Source organism: Cylas formicarius, unplaced genomic scaffold (assembly GCF_029955315.1).
Source record: "Cylas formicarius isolate icCylForm1 unplaced genomic scaffold, icCylForm1.1 PGA_scaffold_2__14_contigs__length_35257938, whole genome shotgun sequence".
NCBI lineage: Eukaryota > Metazoa > Arthropoda > Insecta > Coleoptera > Brentidae > Cylas > Cylas formicarius.
The window spans coordinates 21,340,842-21,364,973 of record NW_026844319.1 but is presented as its reverse complement, the minus strand read 5'-3'; the positions used below and the strand labels follow the sequence as shown (position 1 = coordinate 21,364,973).

The 24,132-nt window shown below is 34.0% G+C and overlaps 4 protein-coding genes across 7 annotated transcripts; 1 reads left to right on the top strand and 3 right to left on the bottom strand.

The window, feature by feature from the left end:
• Nucleotides 1-894: 894 nt before the first annotated feature.
• On the bottom strand, nucleotides 895-6,897 carry LOC132698015 (uncharacterized). The gene is made up of 4 exons (XM_060663843.1): nucleotides 6,739-6,897; nucleotides 3,340-3,509; nucleotides 2,432-2,908; nucleotides 895-1,437 (listed from the first exon to the last, which is right to left on the bottom strand). Exons 1-4 carry the CDS (start codon nucleotides 6,749-6,751, stop codon nucleotides 1,210-1,212), a joined length of 888 nt encoding a protein of 295 aa, XP_060519826.1. The 5' UTR covers nucleotides 6,752-6,897; the 3' UTR covers nucleotides 895-1,209.
• A 3,274-nt stretch (nucleotides 6,898-10,171) lies between these two features.
• Nucleotides 10,172-18,453, bottom strand: LOC132698480 (uncharacterized). 3 transcript variants are annotated; one of them, XM_060664559.1, is made up of 11 exons: nucleotides 18,340-18,453; nucleotides 18,032-18,288; nucleotides 17,629-17,973; nucleotides 16,673-17,579; nucleotides 16,444-16,622; nucleotides 14,135-14,365; nucleotides 13,774-14,080; nucleotides 13,450-13,707; nucleotides 11,454-12,139; nucleotides 10,959-11,171; nucleotides 10,172-10,899 (listed from the first exon to the last, which is right to left on the bottom strand). In XM_060664559.1, the coding sequence occupies exons 1-11, from the start codon at nucleotides 18,353-18,355 to the stop codon at nucleotides 10,357-10,359; spliced, it is 3,942 nt and encodes a 1,313-aa protein (XP_060520542.1). In that variant the 5' UTR covers nucleotides 18,356-18,453; the 3' UTR covers nucleotides 10,172-10,356. The 3 variants fall into 3 exon arrangements, with proteins under 3 accessions (XP_060520542.1, XP_060520541.1, XP_060520543.1); XM_060664558.1 differs by having other exon boundaries at nucleotides 10,173-10,899; nucleotides 13,450-14,080; XM_060664560.1 differs by lacking the exons at nucleotides 17,629-17,973; nucleotides 18,032-18,288; nucleotides 18,340-18,453 and having other exon boundaries at nucleotides 10,174-10,899; nucleotides 13,450-14,080; nucleotides 16,673-16,942; nucleotides 16,998-17,132.
• Nucleotides 18,454-19,175: 722 nt separating this feature from the next.
• LOC132698448 (large ribosomal subunit protein uL30) lies at nucleotides 19,176-20,580 on the bottom strand. Its single transcript, XM_060664499.1, has 4 exons — nucleotides 20,446-20,580; nucleotides 19,947-20,237; nucleotides 19,379-19,724; nucleotides 19,176-19,324 (listed from the first exon to the last, which is right to left on the bottom strand). The coding sequence occupies exons 1-4, from the start codon at nucleotides 20,454-20,456 to the stop codon at nucleotides 19,214-19,216; spliced, it is 759 nt and encodes a 252-aa protein (XP_060520482.1). The 5' UTR covers nucleotides 20,457-20,580; the 3' UTR covers nucleotides 19,176-19,213.
• A 153-nt stretch (nucleotides 20,581-20,733) lies between these two features.
• Nucleotides 20,734-22,869, top strand: LOC132698447 (ras-related GTP-binding protein C). 2 transcript variants are annotated; one of them, XM_060664498.1, is made up of 8 exons: nucleotides 20,734-20,890; nucleotides 20,947-21,095; nucleotides 21,147-21,375; nucleotides 21,430-21,607; nucleotides 21,664-21,803; nucleotides 21,855-21,997; nucleotides 22,056-22,204; nucleotides 22,252-22,387. In XM_060664498.1, exons 1-8 carry the CDS (start codon nucleotides 20,888-20,890, stop codon nucleotides 22,257-22,259), a joined length of 999 nt encoding a protein of 332 aa, XP_060520481.1. In that variant the 5' UTR covers nucleotides 20,734-20,887; the 3' UTR covers nucleotides 22,260-22,387. The 2 variants fall into 2 exon arrangements, with proteins under 2 accessions (XP_060520481.1, XP_060520480.1); XM_060664497.1 differs by having other exon boundaries at nucleotides 22,056-22,869.
• The last annotated feature ends 1,263 nt before the right edge of the window (nucleotides 22,870-24,132 follow it).

Below are 24,132 nucleotides of genomic sequence, written 5' to 3'. Positions count from 1 at the left end.
TTTTCTTTTTAGATTGCAATTCTTAGTTAGAAAAAAATCAATAATATAAATTACTCAACAGTTATATTCTCTTTACGAATTTTGTTGCAATGTCATTTGCAGTAATAAGTAGTAGTTTTCAATTACTTAGATTAAAATTATTAAGTTCGGTTGCATCCTGAAGGGCTTTTTCACCAATATTATTACAAAGAAAAATATAGGCTGCAGAATTTTTTAAAATTGCTTTGCTTCTACTCAAAATAAATGCTACTCTTTTGCTCATTATTTATTTCTCTGCAGCAATACTTTTGGAAGCATATTTTATTTATTGTTTTCGGATATTTTTAATTACTTCTGCATAGAAGCGATTGAATTAAGAAATATTTGTAAATCATTATTTTCAAGATAGATTTTATCGAAGTAACAAAACTTCCGTACCAAACCGCAACAACCATAAACAGCAGAAAATTGTCGTGGTCGCATTTTGTTGACAAATGGTGGATGCGCCAAAGGTTCTCAAATCAGCCCAAACCTGTGAAGATAATATTACGTAATATCTGGCACAGTTACTACAATTCATTGAAAACTGTAATTTAGTCTTCGTCGCTGCCATGGGCGAGTAATATTGGGGCGGAGTTTGGAATTTTTTTTTCCAATTTTCTAGTTGATGAGTTTCAGTAACTGTAAGCACAAAATTTGAAAATCTGTTTTCTACGTTTTTTTTTTACGTTTTGGAGAAACGTGCAGTCGAAAAAATCAAATCAATCAGTAGGCTGGAATGCCGTGAGTTCAATTAGTAAAAATCAACTAAAAATTGACCTGCTCTAAAAAACCTTTTCGTTGATTTGATGTCTATTTGTATTATTTTCATGCAATAAAATTTCTTGATCCGTGAGGACGAAATAAAAACAAAAATGGTGAAAATACAATTTTATTGTACTCAAAAAACAGACTTACAAAATTATGGTGTGTACTTAACAATAAACAACAAAAATGCTACAAAATTAATACGAATAAATAATATCCTTTCTGCCTAAATACGTCGAATTTCAAAAAAATTTCAGGCACTCTATTACAAAGGCACCTAAAAGCCATTCATCGCCGTTCCTATGCGACGCTTACACAAGTTCCTACGCAATTTTACTCTCTATACAGTAAAAATATAGTATATCGTTATATAGGCAGCAACAAAGCGACAATATAAATATTATTCAGTTCTTATGTCGTCATTTATTGTACGAGAATCTCGTAATCGGAGAATGACAATTCTTGGCCTCCGTATGGGATGTACAGTACGCCGTGGCTGGGTTGAATTTTGCCCACGGTCAAGCTCCCGTCGTGCACCACCCTGCCGACAAAGAGGGCCTCGCCGTCTTCCGACTGGCCTCCGGGGAGAGCGTTTCCGGGAATATTGCCACCGGAACAGGCGACCCACTGGCCGGGGAAATCACACAGTACCTGCAAACGTCCATTTTGTGATTTGAATTTTGAAATTTTAAAAAACGGTTAGTTATATATAAGTAAGTAAGTATAATTTCTGTAAGTATTTTTAAGGTAAGAGTTTTTTCGACAATTTTGTTTGCATAATTTCCTAAATTATACCGATTTCTGAACGAACATTGGTACCTAGGAGTTTTTTTATATAAGAAATTTGAATTTGCTCTTAAAGTAGCTGGTTGTACTGGTAGAGGGCGCCGCTACCTATGTGTGTTTACTCAATATCAAAGGCTCCTAACTTTTTATACGACCATGAATTTTTTTGTTTAAAAAGATGAACTCCTCAATCATTTTTACGTGAAAGCGATTCTCCAATTAGAAGTTTCTGGAAGTAACTGTTTTACAAATATTTTGGTTTGATGCAATTGAACCAAGTGTTTTTTAAAATGTGAAACAATTTTGTAAAATTATTTTTCTTAATCAACATAAATTATTGGTAAACAACATCAAACAAACGAACACAAAATAAAAATTAAAAACATGACACCCTCCGAGAAGCATTTTGGACCACACGTTTATAGTAAATTTTTCTCTCAAAAATGCTTGAAAAATTAACCTTTGAGATATATCGGACAATTATTAAATAACACGCTTTCTATTAAACAAATCACCTATTGTTAAATATTATACGGGATATGGGAGCAGAAATTTGGGAAAATGATTTAAAATTTTTGGAAATTTCAACTAAACTATAATTTTAAATATAATAAGTAAAATATTAATTCTTCGCATGCCATAAATTTTGCTTGGTACCCCAAATTCCCTTGCCATATTAAGCTCACAAAGTGCTATTGCACAACCTGTTTACCAAGTGGGACGAAATTAGTCAGAAGGTTAAAAGCCACGACAATAAATAAATAAATAATTAATGATGATTAAAAATGGCGATTACACACGCCGACGGAATGCGAGCTGCGGTACCGGGTGCGCGAAAAATAATGAATAAATCACGTACCTCGTACTCTTGTACAGTGTTCTCAGCCCCTCCCCATGCGACGTAGGCCTGCCCGTGACTGGGAATCAATTTCCCTGGAAGGAGGGCTCCATTGTACTGCGCTCTGATGACGTAGACAGGTTCGCCGTTATCTTCCCCGCCGGCAAAAGCACTGGGTGGTACCTGGCCGCTACTGGAAGCTACCCAGCATTGGGTACCGGCTGCTCCACGAGGTACGCGGCCAGCTCCTCCTTGAGGTTGAGGCGGCTGGACAATCCAGTCTCCGGTTGCACCCCATCCGGTGCAAATCCCGACGTATTCGATGGGAATGTTTTCGAAGTCGGTCCAGGACAAGATCGGGGCGGCTTCGTTTTCGCGACCCACGGAGATGGTGCCATTCTCCCAACGAATCCAGAACCCGCGGAATTCGCTTTCATTCAGAATGTTTGGGGTGGGTGCTTCAGCGACGTCGGGCTTGGTTCTGTTCTTCCTAATGATCTGCACCATAGGGATAAAGTTGGTATACACTGATTAAATTCTAATCTAATAGGTAAATGTTCTTTTGAATACGAATTTAATTTTTTGTTCCCTCCTGTTTCGTTTTATTATAATTCGTAATAAAAAAATACTCCTAAAATAGATTGGACTCTATATCTATTAAAGACGGTACAATGTGTTGCAGCTAATATACAAACTAAAAATTACTAAATTATTAATAAATTAAGTTTAAGCTTATAAAAAACTTATTACTTATCTCACAATTTAAACTGTACTTTAGCATAGAATTTATAAATAATTACACCATATCATTTAGTCAATAAACCAAAAGTCAATTTCGTGACAGAGAAATCAAAATATTTTTAAATCTAGTAGGTTTTGTACATGTACCACCATGGAAACAAAAATAATCCAAACAACTTCGTACTTACGGATTTGGTGTTTCCCCATCCCCCTATGAAAATTTCGTACATTGGGTCGATTTCAGCGGCTTGTGTGCACAGCGCGATGTGCGCATCATGCGCAGCTTTAACACGGAATTGGACGAATCCCGTATCATTCGGGAAGAAGTTGTATTCGAGGCGGTCCTCGGTGAAGAGTTCTGTCGTTAAAAATATAATAATTAAGACTGGTTTTCGCTCAAACGGAATGAAAGTAAGAGCAAAATGATGCTAAAGTATACCAGCAACGCCCCTATCCATGTACCTATATGATCGTAAGAATAATCGCAGTAAAATGTATGCGATTCAGATCGTTCATCTAACATAGATAAAAACTTTAGAACTTTAGATTTTGCGTAAACAATTAACAACATGTAATTCTTGCGGTAGTAAGAACCGATAGTAGCATAGCATAGTAAGTTGTTTATTAATGAACTTGGCAAAAGTGATCCAAGCCTAAACATGTTCTGCATGAATAAATATTCCACACACTTGTAAGCGATATTCTTAATTATTTTATCTATTTTAACGTTTTACTTCTCGTATACTCCTCGTACGCACAGAATCCGTCTTTTGCATTTGGAGTAAACCATTTTTACACAACACCGGATCGATCAATTACAAACTGGAGCCAGAACTGCTGGAATGCTTTGACCTACTTAATAACTCGTCTCGTTCTTACGTCTAACACAAACATATTATTTGGTATCGCAGTGACCAAGTAAAACTATGCGCTGAAAATTCTACACAGATGTAAAGAAGTTAGAACAATAATGTAGTGCTTTTATGCTGTGATGCAATTTTTTCATAGTATTGATATTAATGGGTGTTGCTATACTTCTTATTTTATTCAGTTATTTAAATTAGATTACAGGATAAAAAAAAGCAATAAAAAATTGTCAGGTATAATACTTATAAGACTACATTCCTATTTAATTCGGACCAACGGGCTTAATTTCATTTGGTTCTTTTGAACTTTCGTTCGTGCTTGGTTTTGCCAAGATTCCTAGGAAAATCCAACTTTACTTGGGCTTTAGCAAACGTCGAACTTTGAACGTAAATGGTAGTCATAGAATTAATTTATCAAATATATCAATTAACTGTAAATGTAACTTAATACTTGTCTAGTTACCTTAACAACGTTTAGTGTTGTGAACGTACCTTCACTTGACATTGTCACAGTTTTTCTATCTTTGACATTCAGTGATGTGGTAGCTTTTCTTTTCACGTAGTATAATGCAATCTGGTTTTCATTTTTTAAAAATTGACAAAAAGGTTTTAGTATAAACGCGAAACGAAGCTGCGCCCAATTTTAAATCTTCGTTTCATGTGAAATTAAGTTAAATGAGTTTTGAGATTTATTCGCGATTCGCTTGAGGAGAGGCAGGCACGATAGTATCGATGTCGACCTACAGAAATTGACTTAATTAGAACGATCTTCATATCGCGTGTTTTGACAAATGATACGAACCGCGATATAACATAAAGTTCTGAAAATCGATCGCCTGGTATAAACATAAAATTTTTCGATACTTCGGAATGGTCTGAAACGACACCTTAACTATCAAACTTTTGTAAAATGTGGAGGATTTACACGCGATTGACATTGGTAGAACTCGAATCTAACGTCTTTTATCGTGTTTAAAATCTGATGGGATCCAATAAACGAAAATCAATGGCGGGAAGCATGTGGAATGACGTTTTCGTTATGTTTGACTCATTTTATTAGACAATTAGGGTTAATTATAGTGATTCTAATGTACAAATTGATGCCGCAAAACGGAATCCTTCATTTGTGGTTTCGAATTCTAAAGCAGCTTAGCGCATTAATTCTAGATCGTTTTTTTTTTCTACAATCTATATGAATATTGCTGTTATTTTTAGATCCAGTTTGAGATGAAGTCAAGGTTACATTTGCACTGGAGAATTCTCTACAATATTTTTTCAATTTTTATTGAGAGTCTGTCATATATGTTTAACAAATTACGTGGCTTTATTTTAGTTAGTGCGAAATCTTTAACATAAACATAATAAAGCAATAAAATGGAAATAACAAATATTTAAATTACGTATACCAATGTTTTGCCCGTCCAACCACTGCCATTGATATCATTTTTATTTAGTACTGTTTCAATTTCCTTAAGTATGTCAAATTATAACAATGTATTACAGGTTTAGGTTACTTTAGGTTAGGTTTTCTAAAAAATACCTTTAGTTGTACATAATAATGCGACAATATATTTTAACATCAGAAATTTCTATTTTCCTATAAGACGCAACCTATAAGACGCGACCAAATACTAGCGTTCCTAAACACGTTAGGTAAAGTTTTTTTTATTATCTATTGTTTATTGAGAAACTAGGAATTTTCGGCAAAGTGAGTGGAAAAAGTGAGGGCTTGGTGAACGAGGTTCAGGTAAATTTTAATTACAGTTTTAAAATGAAAAACATCTCTGTGATATTAAAACTAAATGCAATTAAACATTCCGCGTAATTGTCTGTTATTAATAAGTTTATTTACAAAACTGGACAGTTAGTTCCCTTTATAAACACCCTGACACTATCACAAATTGAATTTATCGTCAACAGGACCACTTTTGATATCAATTTGGTTTTATTATAGCCTTATTCGTTATTTAATATTCCAATGATCATTTATCGCCTATGTATCAGCTGAGTCGAAAGATCTATATATTTAATGACGGCCACTCTGTTACAAAAGTTTGGCGACCACAAACAAAATTTTCGATGTCGATGGCCTTTCGACCTAAAAGAAAGCGGTTGCGCAATTCAAAGTATAGCCCAACCCACCCGTAACTTGGATGGAAGTATCGGAACCGTGACAAGTGCACTGCTGCAGAATATACTAATAAAACCTATACCGTGACGATCAAATCTCTATGAGAACATTGCTAAAAATAGCTCGCCCAATAATTATATAGTTAGGCAAACAAAATACACCGGTATGGTCAACCGAGCACGCTGGAGGTCACCGATGTACCGGGTGAAGCCCAAAAGTTGCTGTCGACTAGTTTTGAAATGGTTGATAGGAGGATACTGTACCATTAAAATCAGAATAATTGCGTTCTTCTTCTTTATGCAACAGCACGTATGGAAAAGTTTACGCAACTAACCAAATACTGAGTATAGGTGGGTTAATTTTAACGAGCATGTTTTGTATTCGAAAGGGGAAACGGAACAAATTTATTTTGCAAGGACAGAAATCGACGCATCACGATTAAGTGTTGGTAAGCTCGGGCAGTCTTAAAAAACTGTTTGATGCCACAAGGAAGATTACTCATATATGTACATTTCGCTATTGCCAAAATTTTGAAATTTTTTTGAGCGTAAGCGTTGTTGATTAAACTACGGTCGCAAGAGAATACTTACCAATGTTGCTCATCTTGAAAGTAGGTTTCCAAAGTGTTGCACACGACAAACTACGCGACACGCGGTTCAAAATAAAACTAGCAACGTCGACACCGCCGGCGTTCTATAAATGTTTCCACGTTTGCGCTCTTGTAGACGACGTCCACCACGTCTTGAAACGCTTGGGAAGGGAGTCTTCCGTCATTTCTAAAACGGCCTGCATACTTCTTCGATTCTTACACTCGCACCATGTGATTAGTCATTCATCGTTGGTACACACGCGGAAAATTCTTAATATTCTGAGTCATCGAACGTGGTCCGATGGATTTTGGATGTTGTCTAGGTTGGCGCGATTCGTGGAAAACGACAAGTTACTTCGAATTTTGTTTACAAATCGAAATTATTTTAGTTTGTGACCGTTGACAGACCGATAAGTCATATATATCGATTTTTGTTGTTCTTGTAACACCCACGTATATGTTTTCATCTAAGAAAAGATATTTTAAGACATTGCAACTGCTGACCAATCCAGCAATACTGTCACTTTTTCAGCGCTTATTGAGAAAACCTTCGTCATCTAAAAAATTGCCTTTGACTCCTAAGAATGGTTTCCTGGAATTTTCTGTAAAAACCAAAAGTCCAGCGGAGTAACATTCCGCATTTGAAAAAATAAATTGCTACAGCCTATCATTTGAAGGTTTAAAGCTATTGGCATTTGATTTTGACAGCATTCATCGAAATAACTTGTCACTCGCATTGAGAGGCGGAGCATCAAGGGCGGATTTTTAAGGTGTTTTAAAAATATAAAGCTTAAATAAAATATGTTTATATTTAGGCCTAATAAAATCACAATATTACTAATAGGAAACACTACGACAAAACGGAAAAATTAGTGATATACTTGTAGAAGCTGTTTCGAAACGCACGGTTAAATTGAATTTAGCCAGTAATGGGCCGCAATTACTTTTTGGGGGAGAATCCGTGAAAGTCCAGACGACTTACTTTGTTACTTGTTGTCATTATCAAAGGTTTCCGATGTGCTGAGGATCCGGGGTGTACTTTAATTTAGTGCAGTTCGAATTTCTTCCAAACACATTATTATTAAGCTAAAGAGGAGCGTCAATATTTGCGCAATAAGTAAATGACTTATGTAATGATCATCACGTTTTCATTCCTTTAAAGACTTCTGACCTAAACTAAACTAATATATATTAAAAGTTTAGTTGCTACACGTTAATACTAATGGCAGAGGGATGTAATAAGAGATTGCTTTATATTATTCCTCAATTTTTCTACCTGTAATTGTTATTTGAACTATAAGTGCTTGTGATCCCAGGTGCCACAGGCTTGTCAAAGTGACGTCATTTTCGAGTCATAAATGTTCGCTACTCCTCGGCGGTCCGAAAAACAGGTCAAATTGACTTCAAAAAAAGGATGTCTTATTAACAACACAAAATTGACCTCGGAATCTCGTCATAAAATGACCTAGTTAATTCCAGATATGAACTTTAAACTTCATAATTAAAATTATAGTGTGTGTGTGTGTGTGTGTGTCAAAATAATATATTTCGTTTATTATTCGTTTTAGAGAAAAATGTTAAATACAAAATAAGTTATAGACGAGACCAAAAGAGACAATTTAAAATTATGTTCAGGGGATAAATCAAACTTATATTTTCAAATAGAAAACACTGTATATTATGGCATTAATAAATTCCCCTTTTACACTCAACGACCCAATGTAGGGTTGTTAAGGTCTATAGTTAGTGTCTTTGGATTTATGGTCATTTTTTTCATCAAAATTACCCAATATTTTTGACGCCGTATCGGAGAACTGTAATTTTATAAAGTGGTACAGTCATTTATCCCAAACTTGTATTGAAATTAGTTCGAATCTATTCTACAGGGTGAATCAAAATGAAAAATATTAATTTTCGTGAAAAAATGAAGTTTAAGACCCTGTTATTATATTTTCATTATTATTTTATTTTCGGCAATCGCAAAAGACAGTCTATCTAATTTAAATCGGCAGTTTCTGTGTTACTTATTTTAAATTTTTCCCACTGCAAAAAGAAAAAAAAACAATTTAAAAAACGTCATATATTTTACAGTAAGGACCAAAATCTGACTTAAAGTGGACGTAAAAAAGATTTCGCTTAAATGACAAAAACTGACGTAAAAAAGACGTCACTTAAGTGTCATCATTCGCTTGCGTTATTTGGTGACTAGTTACGACGTCATTTTGACGATCCTCTGCTACCTGGGATATATTTCGACTATTTTGATTATTTTCACACTGTCCCCGTTCTCTTTATCCGGTCCTCTTACCGTTCTTGACCACTCGAATAAATACCACCTTTGATATTTTAATTACAGTTACACTTTATTCGAATCTTAATCAGATCGATTACGCGACGTTCACTAGAAATTGAGTTTTCCAATACGCGTTTTAACAATATTCACCAGTTAGCCGTTAGGTAGATTTAAATTTAATTTTGTTAAAAGGTATTTGTGGCAAAGTTCAGCAATCCATTAGTCTGCTGCCGTGAAGATATCATTTAATAAATTCCGAAGCCGAAAATAAAAGTGTTCAAAACATGCGTGACGTCATCAGTATCGGCTGGTTAAATAAACGTTGTTCCACACAAGGGGAATAATAATTATCATCGTCGTTACGATCAAAACAAACTTCAGTCATAATTATTTAAATCTATTTGTATATAATTAACATTGAAATTGACAATCTTTGCCTAAAATCGCCAACAAGGACCGACCGGAACAAATACCTTCGGTAAAAAATGAATAATTTGCGAAGTAAACAACCTTCGGCATATATCATTTCTTAAAATCGTAAAAACAATAACGAAAACTAAAATCGATTTTTACCGCTCAAAATGAGAATCGGAGATAATATGGATGTTTTGTAACAAATTTAGAGAAAGATCTCTAATCCAGAGCTGCTCTAATCCACTAAGCTCTATCTGTAGAACAGACATGATTTGCGAATGCGGCTAAAATGGATTTTGTAGAGAAAACTTTGTTTAGAGTGAGACGGGTAGTAACAGGGATTTTTTTTGTCATACACTTTAATAATAATGGCAGGTAAGTAATATCGATCTATATTTTTTTTGAGGTCAAATCGTTTGTGCAATCATTTCAATGGTATTTTCTATTACATGATCTCATTTCATTTTATATATAAATAATAACTCATCAAGTTATTTATTGTGTAAATAAAGTATTTATTCCATGTAGCAACGAAAATTGTTAATTTGATTTTATCATCAAAAACTATTTGCTAATTGATTTAGTTTTGGTTAATTATTTTTTTTAATAAAATTCTTCCTATTAAAAAATAAAAAATACTGGTTAAATATATACTCGCTTGGGTAAATACCTGCGTTTTTATGTATTTTTAAGAAATTATATTCCTGAAAAAATACGCAAATAATTAAAAAAGTAAAAGGTGTCTCACTTTTATATTATGCCGTTCCAGTAGATCAAGGTGACTGCTCTGGCTTAAAATATTATACCTATTTTTTGATTCGTGCAATTAAAGAATAATGAAATTTGAGGGAATTCAAAACTGACACTGAGTTTTGTAACAAACTTTACTATAATCGATATACAAAACAATATTCAGACCTTCCCGGTGAACATGTAATACTTCTTATAGTGTTCATACATAACCTTAAACATTTCAGTTGAAGCTTTTGACAAGGCCCGCATGAGGTACGAGACGGCGTGGTGATCGCACAACGATAATAAACTATAGACGCAGTTGTTCACGTGAAGTTTCACGCTCGAGTACAAATTTACTTCTTCGTATCGTTGGAGAATGTCGGCTATCAAGTACAAGGATATCCTGGCCATATCTTTCTTAAATGACACCAATGTCGTCGTGAGTTTCTCGAATTTACGGGCTAAATCCGCCATTTTGTTCACTTCGCCAGCCGACAGATTTAGTTCGGAGTTACTTCGTTTGCAGACGTGTTTTAAAACGCTACGATACTGTTGCAAGAAAGGCGGCAGTCTATCCATTATAAGGGCGTGCCTGAATTTCAACAGCTTTTCTAAAATGGAAATACAGCCTGCGCACGCACCATCGAAGTCACTGTAACGCGTTATTACAATCGAAACGAGGATTATCAGCATGTCTATTAAACTTGACGTCAACACAAACTGCAACAAATACATTCACTGTAACGCATCCGTCAAAGTATAAATTCATCTGCACATACATGATCTGCTTCAGTTATATTTTCTGCTGCATGAACTAACATTTTCATTACTTTATTGCTAGTTTCGGCAGCTTGAAGTGTAACGATGAAGAATTGAATGAGCTGCTCGACAGCTGCTTGCCATATCTGCATTTTTATAGGGTTGATGTCACAAGCCAATATCGATTCCCAACTTCTTAACATTTTTTCCAACGCAATTTCGTCATTGTGAGTCTAAAACACGTACAAATGGTAATTATATTGCTTGCCAAATAATTAGCGATCTAAAGTTCTTGTTGGGTGAGAAAGGAGAAAGAAGAGAAGGAGGGAGAGAACAAGAGAGAGAGTGAGAGGGGTGAGAGAGGAGAGAGAAGAGAGGGAGGGAGAGAACAAGAGTGGGACTGAGAGGGGGGAGAGAGGGGAGGGGGAGAGGACAGGACAGAGGAAAGCAGAGGTTTAAAACGAATGGGCGCAGGATCCTACAATTCTAATTAATTTAATTTCTTTTTAACATACGGGAAAATTCGAAAGATCCTCCAAAATATGGCGGAATTGATCGTTAGGAACAAGAGTGACGATCAATTTCACCAACTGAGCGTACTGATCGGTATCTTCGACGGCCACGTCCAAACCCTTAACGAACCTCCAGATCCTCGACAGAAAATCACCATTCAGCTGGGGAATTTTCTGTTTGTTGTGCAAAGCGGTGCTAAATAATCTCAAACTTCCTCGGACGTCATCATGGGACAAGACGTTTTCGAATATGTGAACGCTATATGAGTCAAAACGTTCCAAAAGCCTGGCGGCGTCATCGCCAGTGGCGTCCGTCGCCAGATAATGCTTAAGGCACGCGGCGTAAGTTTCAATCGAAAACTTTGCTTTCGAGGTTACCTCCGCCACGAGTTCGCGATAAATTTTTTCTCTTAGCTCGGCCTTTTTCTCGGAATCAATTTTAGAATTTTTCGCTCGGCCGATCGCGTTCAGCACGAGCAGACTGGCTCGCAAAAATCTAGGATCGTTCAAATTTTGCGTCATGCAATGTATAAAAGGTACAAATTTCGCGATAGACTCTTCCTCTTTGAACACATTGCTCAAGACTAGCGAAAAGACAACATGGCTGCGCTCGCAATTCGACAAAATCCACGCGCACAATTCGGCCACATTAAATTCCGTCAATTGAAATTTGCAGGACTGCAAACTACCTGCAAAAATTGTTAGATCAACAATTCTGTATTCTGTATTCTAACCCTAGGGTATGTTTATTTAGTTAGTTATGTATTATTAATTGATTAAAATTACTGAAAAACTGACATTTTAATGTAAGTAAAATCAAATGCAGATTTTTATTATAAGAATAATCCTATTTTTTCAAGTTTAAATAGTTTCTGAAGTTAAAAATTTATCAAAAACAATTTACGAAAGACAGGCTGCACGACTGACTGTAGTGTTTAATAATCCTTGAAACTCTTTCCTGCATCTTCACCGATTTTATTTTATTTAATTCATAACGTTTTTCACACTTTAATTTACATTGGAGATCTAAGTACCACTGAAAGTGTTAATAATAGCAGCATGAATGTCCAGGAAAGCTAACTAAACTGAACTGAAAAAAAGGCTTCTTTCGATTTTTAAAATTGTGTTATTTATAAGACAAATAAAAATTAATTCTTTTTTTTTTCTGCAAAATGCTAAATTTTATCGACAAAGAACGCTATTTGTGTGAGTATATGAAAAGGCTATATTTTTTGGACACCTCAAATAGGGTGGACCAAATTTGAGAGTTTTAAAGTTTGAAACATTTCTTAAGAAACGTTGACTGCCAATTTTCAAAAATCTTGCTAAAAATGATCATTTGATTTTAGCATATTATCTTATTAAAAACTAATTCTAGTCTAATCACAATTTTATGCCCTCAATTCGTATAGTTGACAAACGTCTTCTATTACTTGGTTAGCTGTTAACTAAAAAAATTAAGAATTTAAGCAAAACAAGCGTTTGCACTCAGCATGTGTCGCGAACCTACGCTGCGAAGGAGCACCTGATTTCTAGGCTTAACCGACAGGCCAAGACTAAATCTATTTGAATGTCGGAATATTTTTGATGTGAAAAATAAAATAAATAAAAATAAATAAAAAAAAATTATACACGGCCAGCAGAATTTTACGTCCTCAATTCGCAAAGGGGACGAAATCAAAAAGAAAAAAAAATGTTTTTTTTAAGGGACTTACAAATTGAATCGTGTAATAAGTTTTCTGTCCAAAAGCCAGCATTGATTTTTTGTTCTTTTGTAACTGGACAAAAATGGCAAGTAAATACAGGACGAGATACCTCGTAGTTGGCTGTCAACGCTTTAAAGAGATAAACGAAAACTGGAAATATTTTAGCAATATTTCTATAATTCAATTTATATAGGGTGACCCATTGAAAAAAAGCACATTTTTCTGTTCATAATTATTCAAGCACTGAAACGGTCAACAGATATCGTGCAGGTTTATGATTGTGATAACTTTACCTATAATGAGAGCCTCGCAGGTACGTCTGGCCTCCACCGGTACGTCACAGTACAAACTGAATAGGTACATCAGCAAAATCTTCTGCTGCAAAACACTGCCGTAAATAATGGGAAACTTTTTAAAAACGACCAGCAGATCGTTAACGGCGTCGTCGGCAACGTTAACAGTGGCGCCGCCATCGCACGTTGACAATTTCGCTTGGATTTCTTCGAAGATGTCGCTAACTTCGCACGATTCGTCACTTAGGAAGACCGATTCTGGAATACGCGTCAATAGCGTTGAGCTGAGCACCTTCGATCGAACCTCTTGCTGTTTCCTCTTACGTCTTAGCAATTTGCTTATTTTCGACATGAGGACGAAATGCACGGAGTTTAAAAGACACATAGAATCCATGACGTGAGGCTCCGTCCACAAGGCCTTATCGCCGACGAGATGCTCTGCCAAAAATATTTTCGATTTTCCTTCCATTTTCGGCAAGAGAAAACTGACAACGAACTTGTCGGACAACAGATCATGCCACGTATCCTCCATATGACTTTCGATCGTTTTAATCACGTTGGAGCACACCTGCTCGCCGACGTTGCCCTCGAACAATAAGATCGCCCGTATTTTCTGAACGAAAAACATTTGCTGTAAAGGACGCTAATTAAAAAAAAAAACTAGAAAAACGGGATAACTACAAACCAACAACTTTTTGCATTCATATTCGCCAAAATTGGTGATCCTCTGCGATATGAGCTGCCATTGGCTGAGGTCCAGATAGGGATGGACGTACATTAAGTGGCACGCTGTGTAAGTATTATCCGCGACTCTGTCCATCGCGATTCCCGCGTCCACAGAATAATACGTTAAAGTCATGTACACCTCGCCCCAAACGTAACACAAATTTAAAAATGTTCTCATAATGTCATTATTCTACAAAGTATGGATAATTATTAAAACTATGGCTCAGAAAACAAGGGAAAATATTAATTACATAATAAATTACGGAATAATAGCGAATAACAGCAACGTTATTTTACATTCTCTCATTTCTCACACATTGGACCAGGTGGTCCGTTTCTATAGCGACGCTACCCTTCCAAAATATAGTAACTGGGGCAAACACGTGAATTTGTAAGACATGGTAGTAGAGTTCTCCCGACGATGTACCGTTTTACAACCTTTCATGGTTTTTACTTCGGAATGAGTTTACGACCAGTCTGTTGTAAAACGGAAGGGACCATTCTTTTCAACACGTGTAGGAGTGAAGAAATTTGCTTTGCTTAAACTATTATATTAATTCATATCAGTGTGCTTTTTATAAATCTCCCTAAAACAGTCCCTACTTAAGGTTGCTCGATTTCAAGTTAAATTTGACCATTAGATAGGTTGATCTCCTATGTTAAAAACACATTAGAAAGCTTAAACTGATTTCCAATTTAACATCATAATGAGTCTAAAATATTATCCTAGGAAAGCAATTCAAAACCTTATTTTGATTTTTTCCCAGGTTGCCATTGCTTGATTTGTGGGGGTTGGTGAAATTGGTGTATGCTGTCAGTTTTATGAAACAGTTATTTCTATTCCGTCTTGTGTTTGTAAATTACCAACTTACTGTTATTCAATTGTTTGTCAAGACTCAGTGTGTCATTTTTATGGAGGTACTATATACATTTTATTACAATTTACCAAATATTAACATTGTTCAATTTTGTTAGTCACTTGCGATGTCCAGGGACGAGGACGTTGAAATTGTGTTCGACGAAGTAATGATAGTTGATGAACATCCGCCAAACTCAAATGAATCAAAGACTCGAGACACATTTGCCGGTTGCCGGTAAATGGTGTCCAAGAAAGAAAAACGCGGAAAGATCGTGTGGTACCAAAAAGTCTACTTGACATGCACCATGCCGTAATAGTGAGGCAATTAATACTTTACAGAAAGAGTTGCGTACTGAACATTGACTGTTGGCAAGAGACTTTGCGTGCGTTCGTACGAATTGACTTTTATGACAAAATCATCAATAAGAGACGAATTTTGATGGAATCGAGAAGAATCTCAGGATGGAGGCCAAGATATTTGGCTAACAGCGTTGGATGTGCCAGATTCGCGGGGAAAACAAATTATCATACTACATGCGGGCTCTGAAGCTGGTTAGGTAGATAACACTTTGTTGCTTTCTGCAAAAGATGTCAAAGAAGCAAATTTTGACTACCACGAAAACAGGACAGATTTGAAAAATTGTTTTCTGCACAAGCGGAACAAATACAGAATTCATCATCGACTAAAGAAGTCATTCACAATTTTTTGCTTGAAAATGATGTTTTTTTTTTTTAATTCCTACACAAAGAAGTATAAATAATGTGGACAAGTTGGTCATGAGCGAAGATTCAAAGTTGTCCGTCTTCCACCATATCACTGCAATTTTAATCTGCTAGAACTGATATGGGGACAGCTGAAACTCCATTTAAGAAGAAACAACACCTCGCCGAAATTTAGTTCTGATGCAATAGAATTAATTAGAAGTGAAGTAGAAAAGTATCTGCTTGTAGTAAGAAAAAATGTTTACAGAAGTCGACAGAATTAATTAATGTGGAGGACGAGTCCAGTGACGATAGTGATTATTTTGATGTAGAATTTTTTTTTTATAAATATTCTAACATTGTTTTATAGCAAATTTTCTCCTTCGTTTATATTTACAAGAACTTTTTAAAGTAAAAATGGTTTTTTCACTGTATGGACTAATAATAATAGAGGAATCTCACAGATAAAACTCTACACAAATCAGTCAGTACCGAAGTACGGTTCTGAAACGTTAAGAGAAATCCAAACGAGCTAGGTCTGCAGTAGACCTTCATAAAAATTAACCAAAGTTAAAAACCAGATTGTCTAGGAAAAACAGTCTATCTTTGGGAGATTATTTGACACATGAATTATTAACTCCAAAATTAAGATTGCACCGGACAGCTAATAAAACATGTTTCTCATATATATTTGCGAAGTAACTCACATGTTCCCTCAACAACATAGACTTTCCGAAGAATCTGAAAATTTCTTTGAGCTCTTCTAAACCGCTGACAAATTTCTTAACCGAATTTGGAGGGATCAAATGATCTGCCATTTTATTACTTTGCAACAATCTGCAAGTCAAGACTCCCACGATTTCCAAGAATAAAGATTGGTGTTTGTCTAAAAATACTGACATCATATGCGTAGTAACTATATGTTCAATTCATTACCTGACTTGTTGACATCTTTGAGAAAAAATTGCTCTACAGCAATCTTTAAATGATAACAAAGAGTTTTTAAAAGGTTGACCACCTGCCAACTAGCTAATTCATATATACAGTTTGTGAAACATTGTAATATTCTTTCCGAAAATATTGTCGATGCACACAAATTGATATTGGCGGGCTTTTCAAAATTTAATATTTTCAGAAAACCATAAATTTGTTTAGGCGGTGTTTCTTGCTCGAAAGGTGGCTTGCCTAATGCTTGAATCATTTTCGCTACAAATTTTTCAGTCCTATGAAGCTTAGCGAATATGTTGAATGTTGATATTACCAAATTCTCATAATCTTCCATTACTCTTTCGTTATTTGCCAGCATTATAAACCGTACCACTTCTCCCGCTATTGGTTCAATCACCAACGGGCTGATTTCTACAGTTTTTGAGAATATCTGGTATACCGTACTAGTATGAATGTTGAAGAATATCAGCGACTTCAATATATTCCGAAGAAAATCATTAATATTAACCTTTTCAAGTTCTACATCAATTAAAGTGGTGGGATTCAAAACCTCAAGTAAACCTAAGTATATCTCCAAGGATTTCGTGAAATCAAACTGTGTTTTTAATTTTGGAACTTGTTCTAATTCAAAGTTCAGTTTAAGATCAAATCCTATCAATTGAACTATTACTACAAAAAACTGATACCTCAATGTTGCTGAACTATATGCGCGGCAAAGCGCATTATACAACAACTGGTAACTAATAACAGCATTGCTTGAATCCAAAGAATATGAAGATAACAAAAACTTCATAACAGCCTTTATAAAGGAACTATGCTGTTTTTCAGCAACTTGGTTTTTAAAATATTGATCTAGGCATGTTTCAAAATGATTTGTGTTACTTTGGAATATGGACTAAAATTGATAAATTAGAGCACTGCAAAATCATTCACCCAAGACTTACCTTTTGGAAAACTTTCGAAATTTCCTCAAACAAATGAGCATTTTTACTGAAATCTATTAAACTTAATATTAATACAGGAGCTAGAATTTCTAAGAAATATTTATAAAACTTTTCTTCCCCAACAAGGCTCTTGTTAATGGCCCATTGCCTCTTCAAAAAATCAGTAATGTCAGTAACGGATTGCGTGTTTTTGATTGCAGAGGAAAGAAGTTTCATATACATTTTTAAATTGTGCTTAAAATATTCCCTAAACAACTTAACTTCAGTAATGCACAATACTAAGTTGATAATTTTATTACTCAAGACTGTATTTTTTAAATTTATTTGCATTTTCTCCACTAAAATCTAAAATAAAAATTCTTAATCAAATATATCCCAATTAGAATAATAGTAAGAAACATACCTCCAGGAACTTAAAAAAGTCCTCTATTATTATATCATTTGGACATAGCCCTTTGAAGTCTTCACATTCAACCCATTTCAAAGCCAAATCATAAACTTCCAGGCAGCAATTGTTATCGTACGAATTTTCAAACAACCACTTTAACAAAAAGATTTCTTTGCCTGGCATTGATATCTGAGGAACTTTAAAAACATTGTCTGCAAGTTTTAATCTTTTAGCTAAAGGTTCTTGAGTATTATTTAAAACTTCTAATAATGCTGTAAGAAAAAAAAATATAATTACAAGAACAAGGGTAAAAAATGCGTTACCTCGATCCATAGTCATTGTTAAATGATTTTACAACAAAAATAAACAAAACATCATAACCAACTTTTAAACATGCTGTTTTAAAAGCATAGAATACGTTAACAATCGGACAACAGCATGCCTAGAAAAATTATGATTTCTATCCATGTAGCTAGTAGCTATATCGCATTCTTATTATTTTCGTTTATTATCGTGTCCTAAGTTTCTGTTCTGATTAATCTATGTATTACTGCAACAGGTGCTAAATTGATCTTTATTTCTTGTAGAAGTTAAGTTAGCTGAATTCAAATAACTTCATATTTGAATTTATATACTTTGCCCGCTGGCTAAACTCGGTATAGTATTCTGTGTTCGAAGAATACAGAGCATACTCCAATGCTTACAATTGGCTTAACATAGTTAAGCGTTTACCCAGCGCTGTCGATTACAGACTGTCAATCTTTTACTCAGGAGTGTTTCAATACACGTTAGAGCTGAGAAAATTATTGCAAAAGATAAAATCTAAACTCAATGGTGAAGAGAAAATTACTAAAAATTAACTAAACTAAACCCTAAGTTTGGAACCAAGAACAAATCTAGGAGAACGTCATATCTATAAGAACAAGACGGACAGACTACAACCCAGGAATGTTCTCGGATTTATAATGTATTTTTTGAAATTCAATTTTGGTTAAAATAAGTGGTTTGTCTAATGCTCTAAAAGACGCGAATAAAAACAAACAACTACCATCACTCAACATAACCTCTCAAATTTCTTATATTCCTATTATAACATTTCTTCATATATACCTCATCCACTTAATCCCTTTTTGCATTTAAGTACAATAAAAAAAACTGCATTTTAGATGTTATAATTTATTTCATCAAACAATGGTTTTACACCATCCTTCTAAGAAGCTCATTGATTTTATCTTCTCTGTTGCCAAAATCTCCACCCTCAACGTAGTGATTGGTCTTCTTGCGCCATCCACCAGTCGGAGTATTAAGCTAAAATAAAATTGATTCAAACTGCAATCACAAGCCTTTTTTAATTGCAATTACCTTGAAGGGCCAGAGGAAGTTTGAGGCATATTTAAAATTAGACCCGACAGTGAAAATTTCATGTACCAAATCTTCAATACAGATTATGCCAGATTTGCCCAGTCTGTCCTCAATAATTTGATTGCTTGTTATGGGAATGCGCTGGCCATTTACTTTAGCAAATCCACGCTTGTAAATGAGTTCTCTTATGGATTTGAGGTTAGGATAGCCCCAAGTAATGTAAGGCTCACATATTCTCAGCATGTTAATAGTGGCTTTGTTAAGCTTTACAAATACTCCATTGTTGATCTGCAGCAATCGGAACAACTGCAGAACTTTACGGACTTTTGGTGCCACTTTATTAATACTACAAATTAGGAATTAAAGTTCAATACTAATTCAAAAGTCAATAACTAAAGAACTATATCTGTGTGTTTGTTCCCTTTACAATGCTTAAATTAATAAAATCACGGAAGCATGAACAAAGAACAATTTACTTTTAGACAGCATGGAAAGTAGACCAAAATCAAAACTTAATCCACTATAGAAACTGTCCAAACATAATTTTATGAAGGGTTTAGATACTTACCCCTTTATACGAATAACAAAAGCTAATTTAGCTTCACCAGGCACATAGAAGTTCCCTCTATTCTTCGCTTGCCTGATAAGTCTGATTTCATCGCGTTCTCGCAATCGATATTCCTTAACATATTGTTCAGCTCTTTTAAAAATGTCTTTACGTTTCTTTATCTGATTCTTCTTTTTTTTAAATTCAGATTCCAATCGCTTAAGACGAGACGCCTCCCGCCTTTTTCGGTGCTTCAATACCGATTCGGGCACTGCTGGCAATCCCTTTACTGTTTTCGTTTTCTTCTCAGCCCTGAAAGTGAATAAAATATTGAGTAAATGTTAGGTGTTTTTAAGAATTAAAAAAGTAAGGTTAGAAATCAAATAGATCGCAAAAACAAAAAATATAAACGTCAATAAAACTAAGATCTAATAATAAGTTATATCCAAACAAGTTAAAACAGTTATTAATGAGAAAGCTGCAGATGATTTTAGATTTTTTTAAAAGAAACTTTACTTACGTCGGCGCCATATTTCCAGAAAGACCGAAGAATCACAGGGTATAAGTAAAAGTTAGTTATAGAACTTGCCGAGTGAAAGTATATGTGTTGGTTAATCAACCACCGTTGATAGAGCGCGAACATCAACTTTACATCATTACACCATACCAAAAAGTTAGCATAACTTATTATGATTTAGTACTTCTCTTCAATAGGACCCAGATTACTGTTTCAATAATTTGTTACCCAAAGAGATATCCTAGCTTTTTCAAGGTCGTGGTCGCCAAATGTCACTTAAATAACCTTTAAAATTACGAGACGCAAAAATGTCAAAATTGAAAAAAATTGTATTAATTTTTGGTTACTAGAGGTTTAGACACTTAATAAACAATTATTCTTTCCGTTAAAATGGCGAAACCTTAATTTTACTATTAATTAATAGTATCTGACTAAGTTAATTGAAATGGTAATACACACACATTTATTTACTCTATTGCTAACATCCTTATGATAAACTTACAGTCTTCCTATCAAGACGATGAAGAGGTAGTTCCATTCGATGGACAGCCTGGATCGTTTCCTAAAGATTTTGGCTATGGAACATTTGATGCAGATCAAGATGTTAATCCATCAGATCACAAACCCAGAATTCTACTAATGGGCCTTCGCAGGTAGAATTTTATTTTAAAACCTTATTTTTAATGACATTTAAACGTTTCTAGATCAGGAAAATCGTCAATACAGAAGGTTGTGTTCCACAAAATGTCTCCAAATGAAACCCTATTTCTAGAAAGTACAAACAAGATTGTTAAGGATGATATAAATAATTCTAGCTTTGTTCAGTTTCAAATATGGGATTTCCCGGGTCAAATAGATTTTTTCGATACATGTTTCGATTTTGATATGATTTTTGGAGGATGTGGGGCGTTAGTTTTTGTTATTGATGCTCAGGTAGATAGGTTTACGATTTGCTTTTGTTCTTTTTAAAGACAGTTTAACTTCTAGGATGACTATGTAGAAGCATTGCATAAACTGAATCTGTTTGTGACAAAGGCTTATAAAATTAACCAAAACATTAAATTTGAAGTTTTTATTCACAAAGTTGATGGTCTAGGAGATGATTCGAAAATGGAATGCCAGAGAGATATCCACCAAAGGGCAATGGATGATTTAATAGATTCAGGTAAATTATAAAACCTAAATTATCTTTTACGTTTTTCTTGGGAATTATGTTTTTAGGCTATGACCAGCAGATTCATTTAAGTTTTCATTTGACATCTATATATGATCACTCTATATTTGAAGCATTCTCAAAAGTGGTTCAGAAATTGATCACACAATTACCGACATTAGAAAACTTATTAAATATTTTAAATACTGTAAGGGTAGGGGTTGTTCACTTTGTTCTTTAGATAATATTGTGATTTTAGAATTCTGCCATAGAAAAATCATTTCTTTTCGATGTGGTCTCTAAAATATACATTGCAACAGACTCGACTCCTGTTGATATGCAGAGTTATGAACTATGCTGTGATATGATAGATGTGGTTATTGACCTTTCGTGGATTTATGGGTATATTGTTGAGTTTGAAGTATTTTATCCAATTTATCCATATTGTGAATTTTTACAGTGTCAAGGAGGACCAAGAACCGGCTGCATTTGACGAACAAAGTTCCAGTTTGATTAAGCTTAACAATGGTACTGTTCTATATCTAAGGGAGGTTAACAAATTTCTAGCATTGGTCTGCATACTTCGGGAAGACAATTTTGATCATAAAGGTATAATTGACTACAACTTTCTCTGTTTTCGTAATGCAATTCAGCAGGTGTTTGAATTGAGAAGTCAGGCTTCACCTCCAGTCACCAATTCTGCGGGAAGTCCTGTATTGCTTAATGGTAATATGATTGGTGATGGACATTTAAGTCCAACATTAACCGATGAGCAACCAATCAGTTAAAATTAACGATTAGGTATTTTCAATGAAAATTGGTTTGTTAGAAATTAACTGTTCAGCAGTTTTTCAAAGTTATTTTTTTGCAAGAATCAAAGAGGGAACAATTCAAGTGTATAGAAGTATGTATTTACAGTTGTTTGTAGGGAAACTCAAAAGAAATAGCAAATAAGCAAAGGGCAGTACATAGCTAAAGATATTTTAAACTTTATAAATGTGCCATGAATTACATATACTTCACGTTATTTATTTACATTTACACTTAAGTAGGTGTATTTGTATGTATATGTAATGTCAATTTTATTTTTATACTTTATGTAATGTTTGTATTATTGAAATATTGCACACACTTACCTACCTTAATTTAAAAAGTCAGTTTTGGTGAGTTATATTTTAGAATAATTATTATATTTTTATTGTACATGATTCATATTAATCACGTACATTCTACTATTGTTAATGTCATATTTAAATATATATTCACGATATGTATTTATAATTTAGTTTTTTATGGTTGAAGTGTTGCATATTATTTACTGAATATATTTGTACATTTCATTTGCATTTCTTTTTCGCCCACTTCAAGAAAAACCTAAAAAGATAACCCATCCAAAACAAGTAGTTCAAATAACCCCAGTGTATACCTAATTTTCCTCCTCGTAATATTTGCAATTTAAATATAATATAAAAATTTGAATGATAACTGAATAGGTTCGAAAAACAAAACAAAATTTGATAACTTTTTTGAACAAAATTTCGCAAACTCAAAACATGAGTTATCAATATAAAATAAGGTGTTAAGGATTAGACCTTAAAAGCTGCCTCAATATTAGGTATATAGAGTTTACTACTGCTATAGCTGTATAGCAAATGCGAAAATTTTAAGGAGGCGATTCCGAAAATAGAACAATGAAATATTACGAAGATATTACGATTATAAACTATTATCATTCTTCTTAACTAAATTTAAAAAAAAAACTTACGGAATGATATGGAAAAAAATAAATTTCGACATACCGGTTTATTAGAAAAAACTTACAGCTTCCAAATGAAAAATACAATTTAAAGTCAAAAATAAATTTTTGAAAAATAATTTTGTTGGGTGCAGTCAATCAGTTGTATTTTGTACCAACATTCGTTATTGAACAATTAGGTGATTAGATAAATAAAAATTGATTAAACTGGTCGTATATTGTATTCAAATTAAGTGAATAATATCAAATAAAACAATAATAAGAAACGCCTTAAGAAGTTACAGGAACCCAATAGATTCTTTTTTCTAATGATGTTTTTTTACCTCGTTATGCACGGATTATAAAAAACTTGGAGGCAAAAGTTTCTAAATAAATTAGTTCAAAATAATTTAGTTAACAAGAATAATAAGGGTTGTTCAATTTAATCACCTTAAATAAAAAACATGGTAAAAACTAACATTTTATTGTTCTAGCTATTTTAGTTTCTAAGATACAATATAAAAACATTTTTTTTAAACCATATATATAAACATTTATATGAGAAACTACTCTATATTTTAAACAATTTTTCTTTTCTATCAGTTCGTTTGTCTCCGATTTGTATGGGGCATTTTTGAACATAAAGTGTTAAGTCAATGACATTTTTTCAGATAATTATTAACTGGCTAAAAGTCACATCTTTAAAAAAATTGTTTAAATTTAATTTTGATTAAAATTTAAATTAAATCCAAAGTGCCACATTTCGTTACAGTGACTATTAATGTTGGAAGATAAATATCTA

Excerpts from the sequence above, each read along its gene's own strand:
- LOC132698015 (XM_060663843.1), bottom strand. Across the intron at positions 2,909-3,339 it reads GATGGGGAAACACCAAATCC|ATCATTAGGAAGAACAGAAC; the intron begins GTAAGTACGAAG and ends CCTATGGTGCAG. Across the intron at positions 1,438-2,431 it reads ACACTGTACAAGAGTACGAG|GTACTGTGTGATTTCCCCGG; the intron begins GTACGTGATTTA and ends GGACGTTTGCAG.
- LOC132698480 (XM_060664558.1), bottom strand. Across the intron at positions 17,974-18,031 it reads ACTTTTTTAAGTTCCTGGAG|ATTTTAGTGGAGAAAATGCA; the intron begins GTATGTTTCTTA and ends TTTTTATTTTAG. Across the intron at positions 11,172-11,453 it reads AGGATCTTTCGAATTTTCCC|ACTCACAATGACGAAATTGC; the intron begins GTATGTTAAAAA and ends TACGTGTTTTAG.
- LOC132698448 (XM_060664499.1), bottom strand. Across the intron at positions 19,725-19,946 it reads TTTGTTATTCGTATAAAGGG|TATTAATAAAGTGGCACCAA; the intron begins GTAAGTATCTAA and ends CCTAATTTGTAG. Across the intron at positions 19,325-19,378 it reads ACTTCCTCTGGCCCTTCAAG|CTTAATACTCCGACTGGTGG; the intron begins GTAATTGCAATT and ends ATTTTATTTTAG.
- LOC132698447 (XM_060664497.1), top strand. Across the intron at positions 21,096-21,146 it reads CTACTAATGGGCCTTCGCAG|ATCAGGAAAATCGTCAATAC; the intron begins GTAGAATTTTAT and ends AAACGTTTCTAG. Across the intron at positions 21,608-21,663 it reads GGATGATTTAATAGATTCAG|GCTATGACCAGCAGATTCAT; the intron begins GTAAATTATAAA and ends TTATGTTTTTAG.